General features: G+C 33.6%; 1 protein-coding gene across 3 annotated transcripts in view; it reads right to left on the bottom strand.

Moving 5' to 3' along the window:
- Positions 1–25,659, bottom strand: part of LOC139517662 (uncharacterized) — a 41,486-nt gene that overhangs the window by 4,681 nt on the left and 11,146 nt on the right. For 2 of the 3 annotated variants that reach the window (XM_071308940.1, XM_071308941.1), the window contains exon 2: positions 15,993–17,551. In XM_071308940.1, the coding sequence (XP_071165041.1) occupies positions 16,467–17,537 (1,071 nt within the window). In that variant the 5' untranslated portion in view covers positions 17,538–17,551 and the 3' untranslated portion in view covers positions 15,993–16,466. Of the gene's footprint in view, positions 1–15,992; positions 17,552–25,659 lie in introns of those variants that run through there. The other variant, XR_011663182.1, reaches the window with a different exon arrangement.

The following is a 25,659-nucleotide window of genomic DNA, read 5'->3' as shown; positions in this document are numbered from 1 at the left end:
ATTCATTAATTGTCCATCATTATCAATTAAATCATTAATTAGCCAGACTCCCTTTCAGTCATTTTTTTATACAGAGGGATTTTATTACCAATTTTAATTTTTTATTATTCCAAAGATTAGATGTGATAAAATCATATTCATTCTTAATAGCTACTTTGGTTTGGAGTTCGGTCCAAGCATTAAAAACCTCCTGCCAAGAAGGATTTCTTACTGGGTGATTATACATTAAAACACGTTTTGGAACAATTTTTTCTAGCAAATTAATATGCTTTGAAAAATTCCAAAACTGAATAAAACAACACTGCGTCAATTATCTGAATGTACTTTCATTGGGAACGCCCAGCACCGAATAATTGAAAGCCATGGATGTATAAGAACCGAGAAAGTTGAATAGCCATATGACCCGAAACTTGATTAGTCTTTCCTTGAAATCATGAATATAAATGTCTTTCTTTATAATGCGTCTGATATAACTTTGATTTCGAAGAAATAAACTAATCGGAGAATTTAGTTTAAAAAATATTCAACTAGTGATTTAACAACACGTAAATTGACGAATTCGCTACTAGTTAAATGTCAGTGTTGTTCGGTCACGAGTTGAATATTTTTTCGATATTCTAATTATTTGATATTAAAGTTATTTTTACATTGCGATGACCGTGAGGTAATTTCGATGTATTGATATCGCTATGCAAATTAGTTTTGGGTTTTCAACCGATCTATAACAATTATAGATCCGCGGTCATTATCTAGTGCAAAATAACTACTTATCGCTTGTTTCAAATTCATTTTTTCAATGGATACTCCTATAAAAAAATTTTTTTTTTATTAAAACACAAATTAAAAATATGAAAATGTGTTGTCGTTAGTTATATATTTAAAAGTATAAAATCATTGATGATATCTATGCACGCGTACCGAAAAAATGTATTAAACCTTAAGGAAGAATATCTCAAAGAACGTTTTGCGACACTCCGGTATGGACCGATAACTAGAAATGTTATTGTTTTTGCAGGAAAATATGAATGACTTCTTATATCCAATATTTTCGATAAATCGATTTATTTTTACAGAAGAGTGTCCACCATGCACTTGCACTGCACTATAGTTAGAATAGTAGAATAGTAGAATAGAATGATATACAAATAGATGATAATTATATATACATGCAACCGTAATACTAATATAATATATAACAACAAACCAGTGTATACTCTGGGACTATTATTTTATTAATATAATAGTCCCAGGTATACTGATTTGTATCACTACAATATAATAGTTATTACGGTGCGGTTGAATTTCCTGTCCTTTATTCATCATTTATGCACGAACTTATATCAGAAAAAAATGTATCTCTGTAAATTCACCTTAGTTTCAGGTATAGAGATGTGATCTGTTTCTGTGACATGTGCTTTTGACCATCCACAAGAACCTGCGGTCATCCGATGTTCAGTACTTCAGTACTTTGATTATTATATTCATAACGGACTTTTTAAAGGATGTCTTTTTAATAGGAAACTCAAGAAACTATGTCTTCTTCTAAAACTACATTTGACGTAGCACACTCCATAAACGCGACATTGAATGTAATATCTCAGTCTGACAAGAGAAATATCGCGTATGTTATGTCACATATCATAGCAGACGCAACCTATCAGCACGGATTATGTCGGACTGGAGAGTTCAAGGTTACTTTATTTCTATACCCTACTCCACCCGATTGTTTTGTGAGTAGAGTCATTAAGGGTAATTTTATACTAGATACAAATATTTAAATATGAATTACTTTTTTTTGTAGGTCACGATGATGTGTGTCAAATCAAATTAGATATTTATGAGAAGTTTTCCGACTTAAAATTGGAGCATACAGTTCACATAAACAGTTGGAACACAGATTTCCATCATGAGATTTGTGTGTCATGTTGTTTTCTCCCCATCTTTTCATTTTGCGCTTTTGGTTGGTGACACAAACTTGTACCAATATAAAAAAGAAGATGTGGTATGATTGCAAACGAGACAACTCTCTACAAGAGACCAAATGACACAGAAATTAACAACTATAGGTCATCGTACGGCCTTCAACAATGAGAAAAGACCATGCCGCATAGTCAGCTATAAAAGGCCCCGAAATGACCATGTAAAACAATTCAAACGAAAAAAACTAACGGCCTAAGGGACGACATCAAAAGATCAATGTAGGATAAAAAAAATTTAAATCAAATAGTTTTGGGGTGGGGGTTTAAATTCTGCAAGTATTGTATATTTAAAATCGATTTTTACATATATCCCTATTGGTAAATCAATTTTTCCCAAATTAAGTTAAGAGGGGGGGGGGGGGGGGGGTCAGTGAAAAAACTGTGAATTAAGTTTTTTATCCTACATTGAACTTTTGATGTCATCCCTAATTGATGTACAAAAAATGAACGAAAAACAAATATGTAACGCATAAACAAACGACAACCACTGAATTACAGGCTCCTGACTTGGGACAGGCACATACATACAGAATGTGGCGGGGTAAAACATGTTAGCGGGATCCCAATCCAAACCAAGTCTTCTATAGAAAAATCCAGATTTGCGAAAAATTGTATTATTTTTTAATTCGTATTATTTTGCATTTATAAATATTTTGATTTAGCCAGGCAGTTATGGTGGGATTTGAACTTGCCCTTTTAAGGTTCGTGTGGATCCTTTAGCTAAAATGGCTGTATTTTTACCTCAAAATTTACTTTGGGAACAGAAAAACCTGTGCATCTGGAATCAGTGGCGGATCCAGAAATTTTCATAAGTGGGGGCCCACTGACTGACCTAAGAGGGGGCCCGCTCCAGTCACGCTTCAATGATTCCCTTCATAAGCAACCAATTTTTTTCCCAAAAAGGGGGGGGGGTCCGGGCACCCTGCCCCCCCCCCCTAAATCCGCCTCTGGGAATGCTTTTAAGGCATAGAATGCCCTAGAAAAACGAAATTCAAATACATCGTATGGTTTAAAAAATTTGAAACCTAACTGGATTTGGCATTGCCCTTTTTTCGTTTCTGCAAAGGATGATAAAATTGATTAACAGTTGAGTTTTAATTGTATGGTCCACTCAGGTACACAGTTTAGTGCACCAATTATTTTAGGATCGATTGTCCATCTATTGTCCATGTCAATTAATTCAGTTCACTTTAATTATTACCTGTGGTGAAGTTCTCAAAACTCTTTCACAAATTCGTTTATTTTGGCACTTTCTTGAGGAATGAAAAAAAATGCACTGCAAAATCCTGCTATTAAAGTTTTTAATTTTCTAAACATATAGTACCAGATAGATGTATAGTTCTTTGGGGAAAGTTTCTTCAAATAATATAAATATAAGCTCATATTTACTAAAAGAGAAGTTTTTAGACAAAAAACCTATTTCAGATGTACTTTTTATAAAAGGGATAGTCATCACATGGAGGGGTTACCCCACATTTTAGGAGTTATTCACAAAGCTCACATTTTTCTATATTATTTTCCTGTTTTAGGAAAGATGAGCTAAACTAATTCTGAATCCAGATTTGCCCCATACCTTATAGAGTTCAACTTTGAGAAAGAAAAAATAATTAGATGATAGCATCGAAAAGCTTTAAATAAACTTTTTGCGCGAAAACATTTTTCTGTCTGGCTACGAACCTATACCCCCCCCCCCCCCCCCCCCCCAAAAAAAAACCACACACACACACATTAAAACTGGACTACACGATCAGTACTTATAAGTGTCTGCTTATCTTGGTAGCATTTCAGGAAGAACATTATTGTGCTCGCATTGAAATGTTGATAGGAAAAATATTAGGCTAAGGCTTACAAGATTAAATGTGCTTACCGGAATTTAGAAATAGGTTATAAATCTCACTATGTTATGTGCATTATCACGTGTTCAACCTGACCGTACTAGAAAATGTGGCGGGATCACTATGTTACGTGCATTATCAGGTGTTCAAACTGACCGTACTAGGAAATGTGGCGGGATTAAATGCATGATTTATTCGTGCAAGAAAACAATTAACTAATGTCGGACTAAATAATAAATTACGGTTCCACTAAGTCAAAATATAAGACAATTCAATATGAAACGCTACAGCTTAATATAATATAATTATACGTTATGTTGTTCAATTATTACTTGATGATAGTTTGTCTTTACATAATATGGTTTTGACATTACGAAATGATGTTTTGATATAACTCAATATGGAAAAGTCTTTACTTATAGAATAACTAATAGAAGAATTCAAATAGAGAAAAACATTCAACGAGTGACCAAACAACACATTAATTCACGAGTTAATTATCAGTGTTGTTCAGTCACGAGTTGAATATTTTTCGATATTTGAATTCTTTAATTAGTTATTCTTTTTATTACATTGGCAAATGGCTTTTTTTAAAAGAAATTAATGTAAAACATGTAAGGAACTATATATATATTTTTTTTTATCAATATGGAAAAGTCATTACTGTAGTTTTAACATGGGTAGGCATTATATTCGTGATTATTTTTGCCCGAGCGATAGTGAGGGCTAAAATAACACGAATATAATGCCTACCCATGTTAAAACTACAATAAATAATGTGTCAAAGAGACAACAACCCGACCAAATAAAAAACAACAGCAGAAGGTCACCAACAGGTCTTCAATGTAGCGAGAAATTCCCGCACCCGGAGGCGTTCTTCAGCTGGCCCCTAAACAAATATATACTAGTTCAGTGATAATGAACGCCATACTAATTTCCAAATTGTACACAAGAAACTAAAATTAAAATAATACAAGACTAACAAAGGCCAGAGGCTCCTGACTTGGGACAGGCGCAAAAATGCGGCGGGGTTAAACATGTTTGTGAGATCTCAACCCTCCCCCTATACCTCTAACCAATGTAGAAAAGTAAACGCATAACAATACGCACATTAAAATTCAGTTCAAGAGAAGTCCGAGTCTGATGTCAGAAGATGTAACCAAAGAAAATAAACAAAATGACAATAATACATAAATAACAACAGACTACTAGCAGTTAACTGACATGCCAGCTCCAGACTTCAATTAAACTGACTGAAAGATTATGATTTCATCATATGTACACCAGGCACAATCCTTCCCGTTAGGGGTTTAGTATCATACCATCATAACATATATGAGAAGAACATAACCCGTGTCATGCCAACAACTGTTTTTAGAATAAATGTGTTTAGTTCCGACGCAAAGACCTTATCAGTGACTCAATATTAACGCCAAAATATGCAATCTTTAATGACTTGACAACAGTATCGTAATTATATCCCTTCTTAATAAGTCTATTCAAAGGTTTTTTAAGTTTCTGAGGTGAATACTGACACCTTTGTGCTTTATAAAGAATATTTCCATAAAAAATTGGATGTGAAATACCTGAACGTATAAGAAGTCTGCATGTTGAGCTATATTTACGTATGATGTCTTTATACCGATGATAAAATTTAGTAAATGTTTTGACTAGTTTGTGATATCGAAAACCCTGGTGTAATAATTTTTCAGTAATACATAAATTTCTCTCGTTAAAATCTAAAACATTGTTACATACACGAGCGAATCGTACAAGTTGAGATATATAAACACCGTAAGATGGTGACAAGGGAACGTCACCATCTAAAAACGGATAATTAACGATAGGAAATGAAAAATCATCCCTTTTATCATAAATTTTAGTATTCAGCTTTCCGTTAGTGATATAGATATCAAGATCGAGGAAAGGGCAGTGGTCATTGTTAGTATTAGCTTTATTTAAAGTAAGTTCAGCAGGATAAATTTCATTAATATACATACTGAAGTCGTCATTATTGAGAGCCAAAATATCATCCAAATATCTAAAAGTATTATTAAATTTGTTTATCAGATGTTGTTTTGATGGGTCTTTGCTTATTTTTGTCATAAATTGTAACTCATAACAATACAAAAAGAGGTCCGCAATAAGTGGTGCACAGTTAGTCCCCATTGGAATTCCGATAATCTGACGATATACGGAATCCCCAAAGCGAACAAAAATGTTATCTAGTAAAAATTCAAGGGCATATATAGTATCAAAGCATGTCCAATTAACATAGTTTTTTTGTTTATTGCTACTAAAAAATGACCTAAAAGAGTTTGAACATATATATTCACATTCTGATTTTTTTAATAAAGTATAGCTGGCATCAATTATTGATTCTGATTAGGACAATTATGGTAATTTCTATGTCCGATGTGTATAAGGGTATAGCGATTGTGTATAGGTTCTTCCATGAACCTCCTTTTTTGTTTGTAAAGAAGCAAACAGCTGGCACTGTGATTTTTCAGAGGTAGGAGTTTTTGAACAGCCAGCATGAACGGTTGTCGTATCAAGGTCAAATATGTCAATTTCGGACTGCAACACATTACAGTCATAATAAATGAATTAGTAACAATATGTGCATCATATAAGAGTTTGGAAGTGTTTTAAGTTAATGAAATATATCAAATGCATGCCAATTTGATAAAATTCATTATTCTGCAGTAGTCAATATACGCATGTGCAAAAAATATTAATATTGGATTTAGAGCATGGCTCTATTCATAAAGCGAAAGAAGCACTTCATATTAGAATAATATTTACTCTTTTGGGAGATAGTTGGTCTTTGTCATTTTTTGGGTATAAGCGGTTAATGTTATAGTTATTTTGAAATAACACTTTGCATCTGCGGGTGCATCAATTGTATCTCACAGACACAATAAAATCTCAAAGAAAGTCGTACATTGACTTTGTTGTAACACAGTTACTTCAGAGTGCAGTGCGGGGGCATCACTTTATCTAGTTATTCGAAGTATATTTTAGATGTGAATACAAATTTAGCTGTAGTATGAGAGCTTCCCGATATATCTTGCCGGTGTATTATGAATGTTGAAAAATTGGTTTATAATTTTCTATGGGACATGATTTACTGTATGATATGAGGCTTTAAGCCTCGGTCACACCTTAAAGCCTCGGTTACACCTTACCGGATAGCTCGAACGGACGCCTAGCGGATTTTTTTTTTCAATCCGGTCATGTCCGTTAGACGTCCGTTCTTATCCGTTAGACGTCCGTTCATATCCGTTGCATGTCCGTTAAGCGTACGTTTTATCCGTCGACGTCCGTTCTGTCCGATGGAAAATTTTGAGCATGATCAAAACTTTGAACGGACGTCCAACGGATAAAACGTCCGTTAGGCGTCCGTTTTGTACGGTACTCGTCCGTTTCGTTTCCGTTTTGTATCCGTTACGTGTCCATTATACATCCATTGGAGGTCTGGAAGATAAATTCACCAACGGACTTCTACCGAAGTTTAACGGATAAAACGGATGAGAAACGGACTTCTATCGGACGTATAACGGACAAAACGGATGATGAACGGATCTGAAACGGATAAATGCCAATTGAAAATTTCGCGTCAGAAGTGCCAATTATTGGTATGTCAGATTTCTTAAGCTTCATGAATTCTTATTATTCATAATCGATCTTAGAGTATAGGCACGTCTTCACAATAAATCAGTTCTTATTCAGGTCAGACACTACTGCCCTTTGGCGAAATTTTGGTAGAACAAACCAAAACCAGTTACACAGAAAGATTTGAATATTTATTCGATTTACATGTATTATTATTGTCGCCTTTGATTTTTCCGTATATCTTGTTCATCCGTTTTATTCGGTATAATTCCGTTAGGTGTCCGTATTAGAGGTTTCTCGATTTGCAACCGTACCAACCGTAGTACGAAGTGGGAGCCGTCATTTAACTTTTGGAAATTATTGATGTATACACTTAATATCAACGAATATTTTAGGAATCATATGCAGAAGTATTTTGAGAATTTTTTGCTGTAATTTGGGACTAATTTCATATGGTTACTTCTTTTATTCATAAGAAACAATATTGTGTGCACTCGATTATGCTTTCAAGCAACCGTTGCAAGTAACCGTTCGTACGAAAGGTTTATACTTAAGAGTTATTTCCCCGTGAAACTACATAGACACAAAGAAACTAAATTACAAAACAAATTTAAAACCTATATAAATTTTGTTCGTAATAATTTTATATCATTATAAAATGTCAAAGTTTTGTATTTTTGTGGTACGTTTTTAGAAAACATGAACAAATACAATGTATTTTAACAAAATAAATTGACCCCAATAACAAAAGAATAATGAAAAAAAAAATTAAAACCAAATCAAGATGCAGGTCGTCTGTTTTTAGTCTGTAAAGCCAGTAAAATCGTCGAAAATAAAGTATAAAAAAAGTATAATCGTCCAAAATAATGATAAAGAAAAATTTGTCATCATTTTGTTCTACATTAAAATAAAACAATCAAGATAGTATATTGTTCCATTCAATAATTAAAAGCTTTAAAGATGAAATCTCAAACCAAATACACTAGTGGTTACAGGAAAGGGAGATCCCAAAAAACTAATGGTCAATAGTCATACGAAAAGACTGAAGAAGGATATCGCCTTGCTATATAGCATGGAATCCTGCTCGGATCTTTAATACAAGAAATCAGTTTTGGATTGCTGATTTCCCTTCATTGTTACAATTTGTACCTTCAGATGTTTGTGATAAAAACTCTATTTCTCTGAGACGTGCCGTAAAATCTGATTTGATATGGAGGACAAGTTTTTTTTTAAATGTTGACATTGTGGTAAAAACAGATGTGAATTTGATAGGTATGCATGTGGAAAATCAGGTCAAATGTGTAATAGTCGATGCCATCCAAATTTAGTTTGTAAATAAAATGTTTAATATTAAAATATTATACAGAACATGAACATTTATCAAAACGACTGTACGCATAAAAATAGTTTTAATGATAATTTCATTTTATTTAATATTCTCAACCTAAAAACAATTGCTAAAACAATACGATAAAAAGAATAATCATTATGCCATTTAATATTTTCATACTGACTTCATCAACCCGACCGTGTGGGCTCGCTTGATATTATTAATACTGATACAGTCAGTATCAAAAAGGGCTCGCTTGATATTATTACTGATAAAGTCGGTATTAAAAACAAAACATCAATTATTCTATATATATTTTGCTTATCATTTAATTATATTGTGCTTATCATTTAATTATTTTGTGTATAACATTTCAATATTTTTGTGTCTTTCATATTAATAAATTATGCCTAACCTTTTACAATATTAAGGTTATTATTATGATATATGAAGGTTAACTTCTAAGATATTTCAATATGTTATATATTTTAGTATCATTTCAGTTATTCTGTATAATCCCTGACGTTTTTTCTAGTGATTATACATAATCCCTGAAAGTTTTAGTGATTACATATAAACTCTAAACTAACCAGTGATTATATATAAACCCTAAACTAACCAGTGATTATACATAATCCCTGAAAATTTTAGGGATTCTACATAATCCCTGATTATACAAATTCACTGTAACATATATATATATATATATACAACTCGTCTAAACATCAACCCAACAATGTTAGATCTGTAAATTTGCTTTCGCAAATTTTTGGTTCTTCCCTCGCCGGGATTCGAACCCATGCTACTGTGATATCGTGACACCAAATCGCCTGCACTGCAGCCGTCCCGCTAGACCACACGACCACCTGGGCTCTCAAAAAAGAGCTTTCGCTGGCCGTGTGTTACCTTTCCTCGTCAGTTTTAATCTAGCGGCGTACTACTGTACATGATATATAAGGCATGAAGATGTTATTGTTACAGATCAGCTAAATTATCTATAGTAAAGGATCCTACAAATTAATGTAATATACAGTCACAGAAAATAATTATCTTTATAAGTACGTCTGAGTCAGTGACAACTCTACAACAGATGTATCCATCGGATCGCCATCAATGATGGTGATACATGGCTGTGTACATAATGTATATACAACTCGTCTAAACATCAACCAACAATGTTAGATCTGTAAATTTGATTCGCAAATTTTTGGTTCTTCCCTAGCCGGGATTCGAACCCATGCTACTGTGATATCGTGACACCAAATCGCCTGCACTGCAGCCGTCCCGCTAGACCACACGACCACCTGGGCTCTCAAAAAAAGAGCTTTCGCTCATATCGTAATCATGGACTAGTACATATCAATCTGAACAAATTACCTAGAAACATTTACCAACCGATGTAAATTATCCTTAATTTTGAGCCATAAATCAGTTGTAAATGGTGCAACAGACATTATATAGCAACATAGTATTTTCCGTAGTTCATTACGAAGAGTTAAAAAGACATATTCATATTGTATTAGTGCAAATATAGCGTCAAATTATTGCCGTTATCAGTGACCAAAATACGCTGTGTTGTAAGACGTTTTTTTCTAGCATTGATGTACAACAAAAGGATTAATGGATGGATATTGGTTAACATTTTCCCTCATAGATTATATATACTACTCGGAGGCACGTGCAATACACAGATTTACTCGCGACAATATTTACAATATTAATGTTAAATAACAATGACAAAATAAAAATAAACGAACAAGATGAAATAATATCGTGAAGATAAATATTTCGACTCAAGAAATTGTTTTCGTTAGTGTCATAAGACTTATATTCATTTTTTAAGTTATATAGTCAACATTTTTTAATGATTACATCCACCGAAAAGTTCAGTGACAAAATATAAGGAAAAAGATAGATCGATATTTTTACAATGTGTGTTGCTTTTTATAAAAATGTTGCTCCAGTGATCGAAAAGATAGCTTAATTAATAAAAATTGATTTTAATGCGAAGTCAACATAATTCTGAACACAGTTTTGCCATTATAATTTATAACGTATACTAGTTATACAAACACCAGTAAGATACATTAGCGGATCCAGGGGGGTCCGGGGCTGGAACCCCCCTTTTTTGCCGATCAATGCATTTGAATTGGGACATCTAGTTGGAACCTTTTTTATCTGAGTTGGGAACCCCCCTTTTTAAAATGACTGGATCCGCCCCTGAGATATTATTAATGAATAATTTCTAATTATTCCAATTTATATTTAAGTATTAGAAAACATTTTCAATTCTAATCTTTTTTCTAAATATTCAAAAAACAAAAACATAGCCAAACAGAAATGGAAATCTATATTTAGAATAGGAAGGTCGAGGCAACTCAGTTCCAGTAAGGACGGTTTGATGCATTCTCTTCTACACAAAATAAATGGTATCGCATAAAATCACGATCAAGGTTTTCTAGAAGCAGTGAAATCGTAATAAAATAAAAGATTAAGGTTTTTATCGCTGATATGCAATTCGATTTCTTTATTTTTATCATAATGAATACAATAATCTCATGCATTAAATGATACCTCCAAAACAGCACCAACGGTTGTGTTACGTACCAACCGTACCTGATACGTAGCAAATCGAGAAACCTCTAGCTATGCGGTACTCGTCCGTTGTATACATGTACGTTCGACATCCGTTCTGTCCGGTACGTGTCCGTTTCTCGTACGTTGCATATCCGGTGTCTGTCCGTTATGCATCCGTTACACGTCCGTTTTATTCGGTTAGTATATCAACAGACTCCCAACGGATAACAATTTTGTCCGTTCGTGTTATCCGGTAAGATGTGACCGAGGCTTAACGGATAGCTCGAATGGATGCCTAACGGATAACTTTTTTTCAATCCGTTCATGTCCGTTAGACGTCCGTTCTTATCCGTTAGACGTCCGTCCATATCCGTTGCATGTCCGTTAAGGGTACGTTTTATCCGTCGACGTACGCTAAACGGACATGCAACGGATATGGACGGACGTCTAACGGATAAGAACGGACGTCTAACGGACATGAACGGATTGAAAAAAAGTTATCCGTTATTAGGCATCCGTTCGAGCTATCTATTTAGGTGTGACCGAGGCTTAACCTCTAACAAAATCGTGTTAACTTAATATGATATCGATTGCTGGTAATCATCCATACATTATTTTTTTAAAAGCTGAATTTTAAAAAACAAAAATTATCTAGTCATTTAAGTAAACAATGTAAAAGTTTTATACATTTTTTAAACACAAAAAGATAAGATGCAAAAGGTCCTAGATTCTATATTAGATACTCACTTATAACTAAAAACTTTCGATTGAGAAGTGCCATATATCGAAAATAAAAATCAGTGCAAATTTAGAATAACTAGAGGCTCCAAAGAGTCTGTGTCGCTCCCCTTGATGTTTGTGTTCCAGCATTGTAGACAAAAATAGAATTCATGACAAAAATCTCTGTTTTGTTGAATTGCAAATAAAACACCTATTTATCAGAGACAAAATGACATAGAAGGTCACCTATTATGTTTTTTATACATTGAGGCCGTAAGGAAATAGGTGTTTTATTTGCAATTTTACTGCGTCTTATTTTTATGTAAAATGGATTTCTTTCTGTTTTATGCTTATGTGTTGGTTGATTTGTCGTACCTCGTACTGATCTATTGAATTAAGTCATTAGCATCTGATGTTTAAATTTTGTTCTTGGGTTGTGCTATCACAAATGTACATCACTGGTCCATGCAGGTTAGGAGGGATTAGAGCTCATAAGCATTTTTTTATCAACAACATATTGTGTGTGTGTGGCTAAAGTTAGGAGCCTGTTATTCAGAGGTTGTCGGTAAATGTTTGGTTTCTGGTTTGAATTGTTTCACATTTTTCTATAGTCTGAGCCTTTTATAGCATCATGATAGATCATGCAAAAAAGATAAATAGACACTTTAAACAAATCACAAAGATGGTCAGCAAGGCAGCCAAGATCTAGACTAACGAGTCAAATTTCGATTTTATCCATCGGATATATATATCACATATTGTTAAAATAATTGACACTGACGAAGGCTATTAAGCCGAAATATAAGTCAACACGATTTAATAACAACATCTTCGTATAATACCATGTTATATTAGAACCGTTGTGCAAATTTTTGAACTAATATAATTTTTTTCTTATCTGCACAGTATCGTCTATTCAGACTGGACGATCCGGTACATAGTAAATTTGCTGTTTGGTCCTTTTTATAGACTTCTATATATATATTCGATGAATAAAATCTGTCGAAGTTTTCACTGGTTCAGACTTACTTATTATATAATTATTTCCGTGACTGAATCCTACATGAATTTGTAATATCCTCTACGAAAGATAATTTAGCTGATCTGTAATATTCCATCTCATGCTTTATATATCAGGTACTGTGTCACCAGTGATGGTGATACAACGCTAAACATATTCTGTATATATAATTCGTCTAAATAGCAGTCCAAACATGGAATGACAATATAATACTTCCATGGTCCAACAATGTTAGATCTGCAAATTTGCTGAAGCAAATATTTTGTTCTTCCCTTGCGGGGATTCGAATTCATGCTACTTAGATATCGTGGCATTAAAAGACGCGCCCTAGGCTCTACAAAAATAAAGCTTTCGGTGACCGGGTGTACATATATATATGTTAGTCAAATGCGTTTTGTTTAAATATACTTTTTCACTTTTTTGGTATTTTGGAAAATGTTGTTTGTGCTGTATTTAGACCCTTCTACAACGAAATTTGTTTTACATTTACACGTATAAAAATTGCGGTTTTTGTCCAACCCAATCATAGGTTTGAACGTAGTTTTCAATTTGGACTTGTTTATATATATATAATTTAATATTGGATGTAACGCGTCTTCTGATTGGCTGACGTTATTTTGTTATGAGCCCATAGACATAATTTAGTCATGTGACCGTAACGTCATCAACGTTTTTTCATGGTTTTCTACGGTTTAAAAAATGGAATTTAGAATTAAATTATAAGAAATGACTGTAATATATTTTCTGTCTATTCGAAATAACATAAAAAATGTGGTGCACACTGTTAAATAACCCGCTATGCGCGTTATTCAGTGTGCACCACATTTTTTATGTTATTTCTTCATAGACAGAAAAAATATTACAGTCATTCCTTAAATATATATAAGTACGTCTGAGTCAGTGACAACTCTACAACAGATTTATCCATCGGATCACCAGCAATGATGGTGATACATGGCTGTGTACATTATGTATATACAACTCGTCTAAACATCATCCCAACAATGTTAGATCTGTAAATTTGCTTTCGCAAATGTTTTGTTCTTCCCTCGCCGGGATTCGAACCCATGCTACTGAGATATCGTGACACCAAATCGCCTGCACTGTAGCCGTCCCGCTAGACCACACGACCAACTGGGCTTCACAATAATAAAGCTTTCGGTGGTCGTGTGTTACCTTTCCTCGTCAGTTTTAAGTACGACGTTAGATTAAAACTGATATATATCATACATATTCTATTCATCAGAGATCAAATGACATAGAAGTAAACAACTTTGGGTCACCATGAGACCTTCAAAAATGGCAAAACCCATACTGCATAATAAGCTATAAATAGACAATAAAAGTGCATTGACTTGACATATCAACGATATAAGGATGAGGCTTAGAAACGGGGAAATGAGAGGCTGTGCCGAGCATTTTCCGCGTTTCGGTCCGAATCCTTATATCGTTGATATGTCAAGTCAATGCACTATTATTGACTTTATACTGCAATCTAAGAAAGAAAAAAACATTTTCAATTGCTGTTTATTGTGCTAATGTTATTTTTTTTAATTTAAATATTGGGAAAATCCCCCTTTAAAAAGGCCTCATATCACACAGACGGAGAAATATAAAACACGATGAAATGTACATCATTACCGCAATCAATGGTGAACGAATTCGTTGCAGACTAAAATATCAACAATAAACATAAAACATAATGGTTTATAGGTTGCAAACAAAAAAATATTAAAAAGTGAAATATGTTTTCCCGAAAATTGCAAAAGAAACAAGTTTGAGTCGACGCATCGTTGTTTACATTGAAAACAAGAACAGGTTGAAGAGGTCGTATGAATAATTAAACATAATTTCGACAATTTCTATTTAAATATTCATGAGGAAAAGTGATATCAGGTCAGTGACTGTATATGACATAGAAATATACGGTCAACGCATTTTGACTGCTCAAATAGAACGAGTGCAGTATAAAAGTAAAATAATAAAAAATACCAAGGGAAATTCAAACCGGAAAGTCCTTTATCAAGAGGCAAATTGTACGCTCAATCACATCAAATGAATGGAAACAACTGTCATATTCCTGACTTGGTACAGTCATCTTCTTAAGTAGAAACTGCCGATATCATCTGGTTTTATACCGCTAAACCTCTCACTTGTATGATAGTCGCTAAACCTCTCACTTGTATGATAGTCGATAAATCTCTCACTTGTATGATAGTCGCATCAAATTCTATCATATTGACAACAATGTGTGAACAAAACTAAATATTAACAGACTTGATAGGTAAAAATGTTAAGATATGGATACAGCAATCAATATTGTAATATAATATTTATCACTTTAAAACAAACAAAAATGTCAACTGAAAAAGTCAAAATGGCATATAGACATAGTCCATAATAAAAAAGAAAAGAAAGATAAGATTTTTTTTAAAGGACAACAGCACAACTACAATTCGGCGGGATGCATAAGTACCAAGCCACGCCAAAAGGATATTACCAAAAATAGACTAAACAGTAAAGGTTGATAATTTTCGACGTCAACTAAAACAACACTATTACACGTTATGAAGACCATCATGTTGAATTGTTTGTGAAGTTGATACAGAATATTTATCACCAAAGTTTACTAATAGTATCTTCCGATAATCTTTTTTTAGAAAAAGGACGAGACGTTCTTTGACATAACTCTGGTTCATCAACTTTCTGATCAGACACTGGTGACGTTTTAGAAAGTCGGGGTAATAGCTGCAAGCTCTTGAATATCGAATGAGTTGGGAAATGTATATCCCATTTGCAGGCGAAGTTGTTATATTGCTACTAAGGTGGGGGGAATTGATGATTTCAAAACTAAAATCGTCTTGTGTGTCATAGATGTTGGTACTGAGATGACCTCTTATGTCAAATTCGAGGTATAAGTCTAAACTTAATTTTAAAAGCCCCGAAATGACAAATGTAAAACAATTCAATCTATAAAAAAGTACGACCTGTACAAAACAATAAACGAAAAATAAATATGATTTCCAGCAATTACAGGCTCCTGAATTGGGACAGGTAAATACACAGAATATTGCGGGATAAGACATGTTTGCAGTCGTACAACATGAATTTGTAATACTGCAAATTTCAGTTCAGGTTGGAAGACGTTTTAAAATACGCCCTTGGTGAATAAATTATATTGATTGATTGATTGTTGGTTGCTTTAAATAAATTATATAGAAATACAACTAATCTTTATATTTTCTCTTTTTCTGTTTTTTCCCATTCCGTTCATTCAGAATATTGTGTACTGTAAGCAGTTTTGAATGAAATTTTGGTAACAAGGTCTGGGGGGGGGGGGATATGCACGAAGCAACTCTTTCATAGAGATACCCTGATATTTGGTTTATTCACGACCGATATGACGTGTTGATGTTTTCATTATACATTAAAAATCCTAAATAAAACCATGGATCACCGGATATAACTTTTTGTTTCCCTGGTAGGTATAGTTGAACTTCAACTGTAATTGGATTTTTCTTTCTCTCCTCGGCTGTGTACATTGAATAAAGTATGTGTTGTTCTACGTTCATTAGTTCTTGTGACAAATAATACAAAACTCTATTTTTATACTGAGATTCAAACTTTTTTAAAACGTCTGGTTTTCCTAAAAATAGTCCACCACCTATCCAATTCTTATTTCCGAGTATAATTGATCTTGCGGAAACTTTCTCTAAAGGTACATTATAAACTTGAGTGACACCAACTTTGGAATTGTCAAAATCACTAGGAACTTCTAAATAGAAATATTTTTTACGACTGGAAACGTCACGGTAATAGCCCAAGTCAATCCAAGAATAGTAGTCTGATACCAATAGTTTTGAATCAATTGCTTTTGCAACTAGAGTCAGCTTTGAATGAGTCATACATGTGTAATCCGGTATGTATGTATTCGGATAGTGCTTTGGGTATCCCGGTTTGGAATAAATTTTGGCTATTTGTGGTTTGATGTTGAATGACCAAAGGTCATCTCTAGATAGCATTATTATTTGTGTGATAAGAACTGAATTGTTTCGAAGTTCTGTAAAAAATTCGGCAAACTTTTTCGAATCTGTATAAATTATCAATGGATTTTTAAGATATTTGTACACAGACATCCAAACTTTGTATGACTCTGGTGTTCGAATATTTGAAACTGAGCCTTTCGGAAATTTCCCGAGATTGAAAAATGCTGTAACTACAGTGAGACTTCTATTTGTATTTGTCCATACATCCTGATATGTTTCCTTTCTTTTTGTATTTCTCCTTGAATCCTGAGAATTATCCGAGGCAAATTGTTGCTTTTGTTCTAAGTTTGTCTGATTAAATGGTACCAACTGTGTGACTGTTTCTGATCTACCAACCTTCCTCGTCACCATTGTAAGGAATATAACCAGTAGTGTGGATACAATTATCGCAGGACGGATAATGTTCTTCTTCATCGTGTTTCAACTTTCTGTAAGATAATGTAAGTACAATAAATTTGCAGTTGAATATTATGAATTATTACATTTTGTTGAAATTATAGTTTTTTGTTTGACTTTTGTGTTTTGTGTTTTGTTGTTTTGTTGTTTTTTTTTTTATTTTGTAGACGAGTCGACAGGTCGGCAGATCGACTGATTAACTGGCCTACAAATATTTGGTTAGCATATATAAGTAATGACCTTTTTGGGGTCAGGGTTACGATTGCGTTATGGAGATATTGTTAAGGTTAAAATCGGGGTAAGGGAATGGTCTTCGGTTTGGGTAATGGATTACGGAGTGAGGACAAGGTTTAGGTTATGGTTACGGTTTTGGGTTAAGGTAGGGGTGTGGTTAAGGTTTATCATCAGGGTTTGGCTCACGGTAAGAATAAGGGTAAGGGCTACAATATGGTAAGGGTAATAGGTAAGGTGAGAGGAAAAGGTTGGCGTTAGGGTTGTTTGTATGGTTGCCAAATAAAAATTGAGATTGGTCCTGTCGAACTGTCAACCTGTCGACTTGTTGCCTTGTCGACCTGTACAACTGTTGTCGTTTTGATTCTTTGAACTGTTGCCAAACAATTGTAAAACCTTATACTGAATTATTCAAATGATATAATCAATTATCTGTCTTATATCGTATAAACCAAATTATGATAGTCAAAAACATGCCCCGTTCTCCTTTTAAATAAAACCAAATGTTAAGATAGCTTCTCAAAGAGTACAGCAAAAAATACTAGTACCGAATTCTAATGAAAATTTATAAAGGGATAGTCGTAAAAACTGACAATGACAAAATAAATTATAATGTTTGTGCCTCGTTGCTTATTTAGTCATATATTGCTTGTCTACATTCGGGCGAATAATGATTTGTTATGGCTTTTGGTAATGCTATACATGTCTAACACATCAGAAATATAGGAAAACGTCACTGAAACATTACTATTTATGCTGTATTTCTATGAAGTTAAACACGTGCCTTCCGTTTTTTTTTTAGAATTTGAAACCCCAATAAACTCCTGACAGAACATGTCACTATGTTGCAAGTTCCTAACAGCCATTTTATTCATTTCATATTTGGATATGCTCAGCTGTTTAACCTTGATATGCTTGTTTCTAGTATATGATTAACATGTTGCATGCTTACGTGTATATCATGTCTTATATGTCTATCACTTATGTCTTTTTAGGTTTGTCAATATGGTTTCAAAGCTCAATAGAGCTTGTGTTGTCTGTGTTGTAAACCTGCGAATTTTTAATAAAGCTTGTGTATATATTGTAGTGTACTGCCTCTGGCCTTTGTTAGTCTATTTTTATAAGTCACTAAACTAGTACATATTTTTGTTCAGTCCGCTTCAGGACGTGGGAGTTTCTCGCTGTGTCGAAGACCCACTGGTGGCCTTTAGCTGTTTTCTGCTCTTTGGTCGGATTGTTGTCTCTTTGACATGATCCCAATTGCCATTCTTAATTTTATATGTAAATTAAAAATAAAAAAGTTGACGAACCCATCCGTTGTCCTACGACAAAGCCCAAGTTTGAAATAGGATTCCATTTAATATTACTGTTACTTTTGTCCATTTTTTAACATTGTGTAAATCCAGTATGTGATGTTAGATGTAAAGGTGTTGTTTTACTTTTATTATTTACTGTTAATTGCATCCACTCAAATTTGTTCTTTTTTTAATTCCATTTCATAAAAAAAGCTTTATCGATTCTTTCTTGAAATTTTCGATAAATTATCATTTCATTAACTCTTTGATATATAATTCCAGCTATTAGAACAAAATTTTCTGTAGTCATAATTAGCCAGCAGTTATTTATATGTGGCAACTGTAGTATCCTGATTTTCAAATTTTGTAAATCTATTTTGAATAAAGGAGCAAGTGGGAAAACAACTGAGGGAACTGCATATTTCAGACATTTTGGTAAAAATGGCACCAGGTTGACTTTCGGAACTACATTCGTGCATGTATATATCAAAGAAAAGTTTTCATTTTACTTCCAACACCCTTTTGGATTTGGAATGGACCATTCCTCTTCTTATTTTTAACTCACTTGACCCTTCTTCTTATTTTTGGCTAAAAATAAGAAGAAGAATGGTCCTGTGAGCTTTTCTCATCACTTGGCGTCCGTCGTCCGTCGTCGTCGTCCGTCGTTAGCTTTTACAAAAATCTTCTCCTCTGAAACTACTGGGCCAAATTAAACCAAACTTGGCCACAATCATCATTGGGGTATCTAGTTTAAAAAATGTGTGGCGTGACCCGGCCAACCAACCAAGATGGCCGTCATGGCTAAAAAAAGAACATAGGGGTTAAATGTAGATTTTGGCTCATAACTCTGAAATCAAAGCATTTAGAGCAAATCTGACATGGGGTAAAATTGTTTATCAGGTAAAGATCTATCTGCCCTGAAATTTTCAGACGAATCTGACAACCGGTTGTTGGGTTGCTGCCCCTGAATTGGCAATTTTAGGAAATTATACTGTTTTTTTGCTATTATCTTGAATATTATTATAGATACAGATAAACTGTAAACAGCAATAATGTTCAGCAAAGTAAGATCTACAAATAAGTTTTTGTATGACTAAAATGGTCAGTTGACCCCTTAAGGAGTTATTGCCCTTTATAGTCATTTTTTACCAATTTTTCGTATTTTTTTCTTATCTTTTATTAAAATCTTCTCTGAAACTACTGGGCCAAATTAAACCAAACTTGGTCACAATCATCATTGGGGTATTTAGTTTAAAAAATGTGTGGCGTGACCCGGCCAACCAACCAAGATGGCCGTCATGGCTAAAAATAGAACATAGGGGTAAAATGTAGATTTTGGCTCATAACTCTGAAATCAAAGCATTTAGAGCAAATCTGACATGGTGTAAAATTGTTTATCAGGTAAAGATCTATCTGCCCTGAAATTTTCAGATGAATCTGACAACCGGTTGTTGGTTGCTGTCCCTGAATTGGAAATTTTTAAGGAAATTTTGCTGGTTTTGGTTACTATCTTGAATATTATTATAGGTAGAGATAAACTGTAAACAGCAATAATGTTCAGCAAAGTAAAAAATAAAAATAAGTTTATATGACTAAAATGGTCAGTTGACCCCTTAAGGAGTTATTGCCCTTTATAGTCATTTTTTACCAATTTTTCGTAATTTTTTCTTATCTTTTACAAAAATCTTCTCCTCTGAAACTACTGGGCCAAATTAAACCAAACTTGGCCACAATCATCATTGGGGTATCTAGTTTAAAAAATGTGTGGCGTGACCCGGCCAATAGGTTTTGGTTACTATCTTGAATATTATTATAGGTAGAGATAAACTGTAAACAGCAATAATGTTCAGCAAAGTAAGATCCACAAATAAGTCAAAATGACCTAAAAGGTCAGTTGACCCCTTCAGGAGCTATTGCCCTTTATAGTCAATTTTGAATAATTTTGTAAATTTTGTAAATTTTTGTAAATTTTAACCAAATATTTTTTCTCTGTAACTAATGGGCCAAGAGATCATTATAAATTGAGATAATTGTAAGAAGCAAGAATGTTCAGTAAAGTAAGATCTACAAACACATCACCATCACCAAAACACAATTTTGTCATGAATCCATCTGTGTCCTTTGTTTTAAAAATATGCACATAGACCAAGGTGAGCGACACAGGCTCTTAAGAGCCTCTAGTTTTTCTAACAACTTTTTTTATATATGCTCAAAATTTAGCAAATTTGCATTGTTGAGGCTAAAATTCGTTTTATATTTATACGTCACAGTATTTTTTTATTATTATTGCAACAAAATCAATTTGTCATATTGCAAATGTTATTAAGTTAAAAAGACGTATTGAAAATTCCCCATTTGAGGAATTATGTGCATATAACCTTAAGCTTTATAGTTGTTATATTAATATTTTTTTCTTTTTTTTTTTATCTTTCTCATTTTTTGTTTAACTGATATAAATTCGGTATATAATTTTTTAATAGTGTTTTATAAGCAGATTTTAATCAAATTTTGGTAACAATCATTTAGAGTTGATCGCAAAAACAGAATAACAAGGGTGTAAAAACAGCCCCAATGACATGATCCATATGAAAGTTTGACTACAGTTTTGGTCATTCTGTAGCTTTTTTGTATTCAGTTGATTATTTGTATATGGTAAAAAAAAAAAGAATGCAGTTATTATGTTGATATTACGTTCAGACTTAAAATAAACATGGCTGTATGGATGGATATCTTCATCTGAGTTATGTTTTCAGTATTTGTAATGATTATATGACTTTTAAATTATTCTGAATTAATTCTTAAAATCATTTTTTTGTTGGGGAGGGGGGTGGGTATCACCTTTCACAATCTCATAAACAAATATGTTCAATTAATTAAATACCAGAAACTATACAAGCAGAAACAAACAAAATAGTATATGTTATCTGTTTTGAAATACTGTTTATTTGTAATATGTGTAACGGTTACGTTGTTTTATATTTACCACTTAAAAATCACACATCTCTCAAACTTAAACGTCATCCTTTCCTACTTAAGTTTGTTAAACATGTTCATCTATTTCCTTTTGTCATTAACATTATATCCGAAAACAAAATCTCTCTCTCACACTCTCTCTTTCTAAACCTTTCTATGGGACGTGGTCGTAAAATTGATCCCCACATACATATATTATACGAACGTTATCATGGTTATATCCAAGATGTAGTTAATGATTACAAAATCAAATGTGCCTCTCACTTGGAAACACATTAATTTCGATATTAAGTAAATACAGACGATAGTAGATTGTACTCAAATTATAAAACAATATTGGAAAATCAATAAAAATTCACAGTTGATTGTTTGCATTTTTTTTTTTACTCATCGTTTTTATGTAGATTAGACCGTTGGTTTTCCCTTTGAATGATTTTACACTAGTAATTTTTGGGGCCCTTTATAGCTTGCTGTTCGGTGTGAGCCAAGGTTCCATGTTGAAGGCCGTAACTTGACCTATAATGGTTTACTTTTATAAATTATTTCTTGGATGGAGAGTTGTCTCATTGGCACTCATACCACATCTTCCTATATCTATGAAAGTTTCTTAGTCTTTGTCCAGCCTTTCTACGTTCCTCTTTCTCGAGTAATGTTCATTTTATATTTCACCGGTGTTTCTTTTTTATGTGTTCCAAAAACTATGCATCATTTCTATCGTTACACATTGTGGTATATTTTGATTTATTACCCAATCGGTAGGTAGGAACTACCAGTAGAGAGTTCCTATGCAAATTTTTAGATAAGAAAACGTCAAAAACTTACTAATGATTCATGAAAAATAAAAGCAGTTACAAAGTTTGTTTGACGTGTAATAACTTATTGGAATCTTTATAATAGATAGTTAAAAATTGAATGTAGCATACGCAAGGATCACGTGTTAAATATTCCTAATGTTTCTTTTTAAAATAATAGAAAACGAAGGATATGGGGTATCCATTCATGACATGCACATGCACAAAAAAGGAAAGGAAACAGCACTTTTATAGACGTTCTTCATCTCAAAGTCACAGTGATGCCTAAACAAGGTGGACAAAAAACCTCTCACCAAATATACCATATTAGTCATATATCAGAAACTTAGGAATACTGCGTGTGTGGCTTTTTTTTTTAATGTAGTCATTTTTGCAAATATCAATACTGCTCTTAGTGGGTGCCAAACCGCACAGATAGGGAAAACAAGAACACTGTCGACAAGAATTAAACAATAGATTTTACCTACGTTACCCAATTTTCACCTTTACTAGTAACAAAGCTTGTATACTAATTTCGTAGCCTACACGGTATATCAAAGTCTCCATTAATAGCCAAGCTTGTATATTAATTTCGGAGCCAACACGGTATATCAAAGTCTCCATTAATAGCCAAGCTTGTATATTTATTTCGGAGCCTAAAACGATATATCGAAGTCTCCATTGTATAGTAGTTGAACTTGTATACATTGTATTTATGTCGGAGCCCACCATGTTACATCGAATATTTATTTCGGAGCCTACCACGTTAGATCGAATTCTGCATTAATAACCAAGCTTACACTGTGGCAGGCTCCGAAATAAATATATAAGCTTGGTTATTAATGCAGAATTCGATCTAACGTGGTAGGCTCCGAAATAAATATTCGATGTACCATGGTGGGCTCCGACATAAATACAATGTATACAAGTTCAACTACTATACAATGGAGACTTCGATACATCGTTTTGGGCTCCGAAATAAATATACAAGCTTGGCTATTAATGGAGACTTTGATATACCGTGTAGGCTCCGAAATAAATATACAAGCTTGGCTATTAATGGAGACTTTGATATACCGTGTAGGCTCCGAAATAAATATACAAGCTTGGCTATTAATGGAGACTTTGATATACCGTGTAGGCTCCGAAATAAATATACAAGCTTGGCTATTAATGGAGACTTTGATATACCGTGTAGGCTCCGAAATAAATATACAAGCTTGGCTATTAATGGAGACTTTGATATACCGTGTAGGCTCCGAAATTAGTATACAAGCTTTGTTACTAGTAAAGGTGAAAATTGGGTAACGTAGGTAAAATCTATTGTTTAATTCTTGTCGACAGTGTTCTTGTTTTCCCTATCTGTGCGTATATTTATTTCGGAGCCTGCCACAGTGTATCAAAGTTTCCATTATAGAAGTTATGCTAGTATATTTATTTCGGAGCCTACCACGGTACAACGAATTCTGCTTTGATATCAAAGCTTGTATATTTATTTCGGATCCTACCACGGTACAACGAATTCTGCATTGATATCAAAGCTAGTATATTTATTTCGGAGCCTACCACGGTACAACGAATTCTACATTGATATCAAAGCTAGTATATTTATTTTGAAGCATGCCACGTTGCATCGAACTCTCCATTAATAACAAAGCTTGTTTATTTTTTTGGAGCCCACAAGAAAGCGAACATACTTTAAGTAGTCAGCTGGACACTGACTTAATACTTTTGTGGCCTAGGTTAAATTGAACGAGCTCTTGTGGTACTATGACTATTCCTGGATCACGATGCCTCTTGCATTCTTAATGTACTGTTTTCTTTATAAAATATTTCTATAGTAATAAAATCATAAAATGTGATTAGTTTAAACAATATTTTATTTTCAAAAAGTGCACGAAATATAATTATACAATATAAATACAGGGATTCGGAAACAAGAAAAACTTATATAAATCCGTCTCCCTTAAAATGTGATTGATCGTTTCATGTACAAAAATTGCTCACTAAATTGTATATTTTTACTGTTAAATCATATTGTCTACATATCTTTGTCATGCAACAGAAGGTCTTCATAATTCAACTTTCAAATGGAAGAAATATTCTTCAATATTTTTCACTGGAACAAATATTACAATTTTTTTCCCTACGAAATAAATGAATTTGATATATGTTCCTAAAGGACAGGTTTTATGGCATTTTGTATGACAAATTTTCCTGGGAAACTTCTGTTAAGCTAGGTTCACACTGCCGATCAGATCAACTCGATGAACCTGATTGTCCAAATTTCCACGACCAAGCTCAACCAAATTCTTGATCGGGCTTGTTTACGACATCTACCCGACCGCCATCCGACTGTACACGACCATAACTCGACAATTCACGACCCCATCAGGACTCCATCCCGACAACAAAATGAATACTTATTTGATAATTTCGATCAATTCACGATCTTTACACGATCTTTACTCGACTAGCTAGACCAAAACAATTTTTTCACGATCTCAGTCTGATCTCGACCATACCAGATCGACATGATCGTATATGGGTCGTAGGGATAATCGGGAATTGGTCTAGTATGCACAATTTTAGTATAAAAACGTCCGAAACTTTTATTCCCCGCCGCTTCGGAGTGGGCATTACGTGTTACCCTTGTCCGTCCGTATGTATGTGCGTACGTCCCAACAATATTAGTTTCCGTTCTCTAATTTTATTTTGCCTCAACCTAATTTTATGAAACGCCGTATACACAATGCTTATTTCCATAAAACACAGTTCAAATGCGAATTTGGGTGGCCGTTCTTGAATAATGACCCTTTATAATGTTATATATGCTAGCTGGGGTATTAT

The sequence above is a fragment of the Mytilus edulis genome, chromosome 3 (assembly GCF_963676685.1).
Source record: "Mytilus edulis chromosome 3, xbMytEdul2.2, whole genome shotgun sequence".
NCBI classification, from domain to species: Eukaryota; Metazoa; Mollusca; class Bivalvia; order Mytilida; family Mytilidae; genus Mytilus; species Mytilus edulis.
This window is presented reverse-complemented; position numbering and strand designations above follow the sequence as displayed.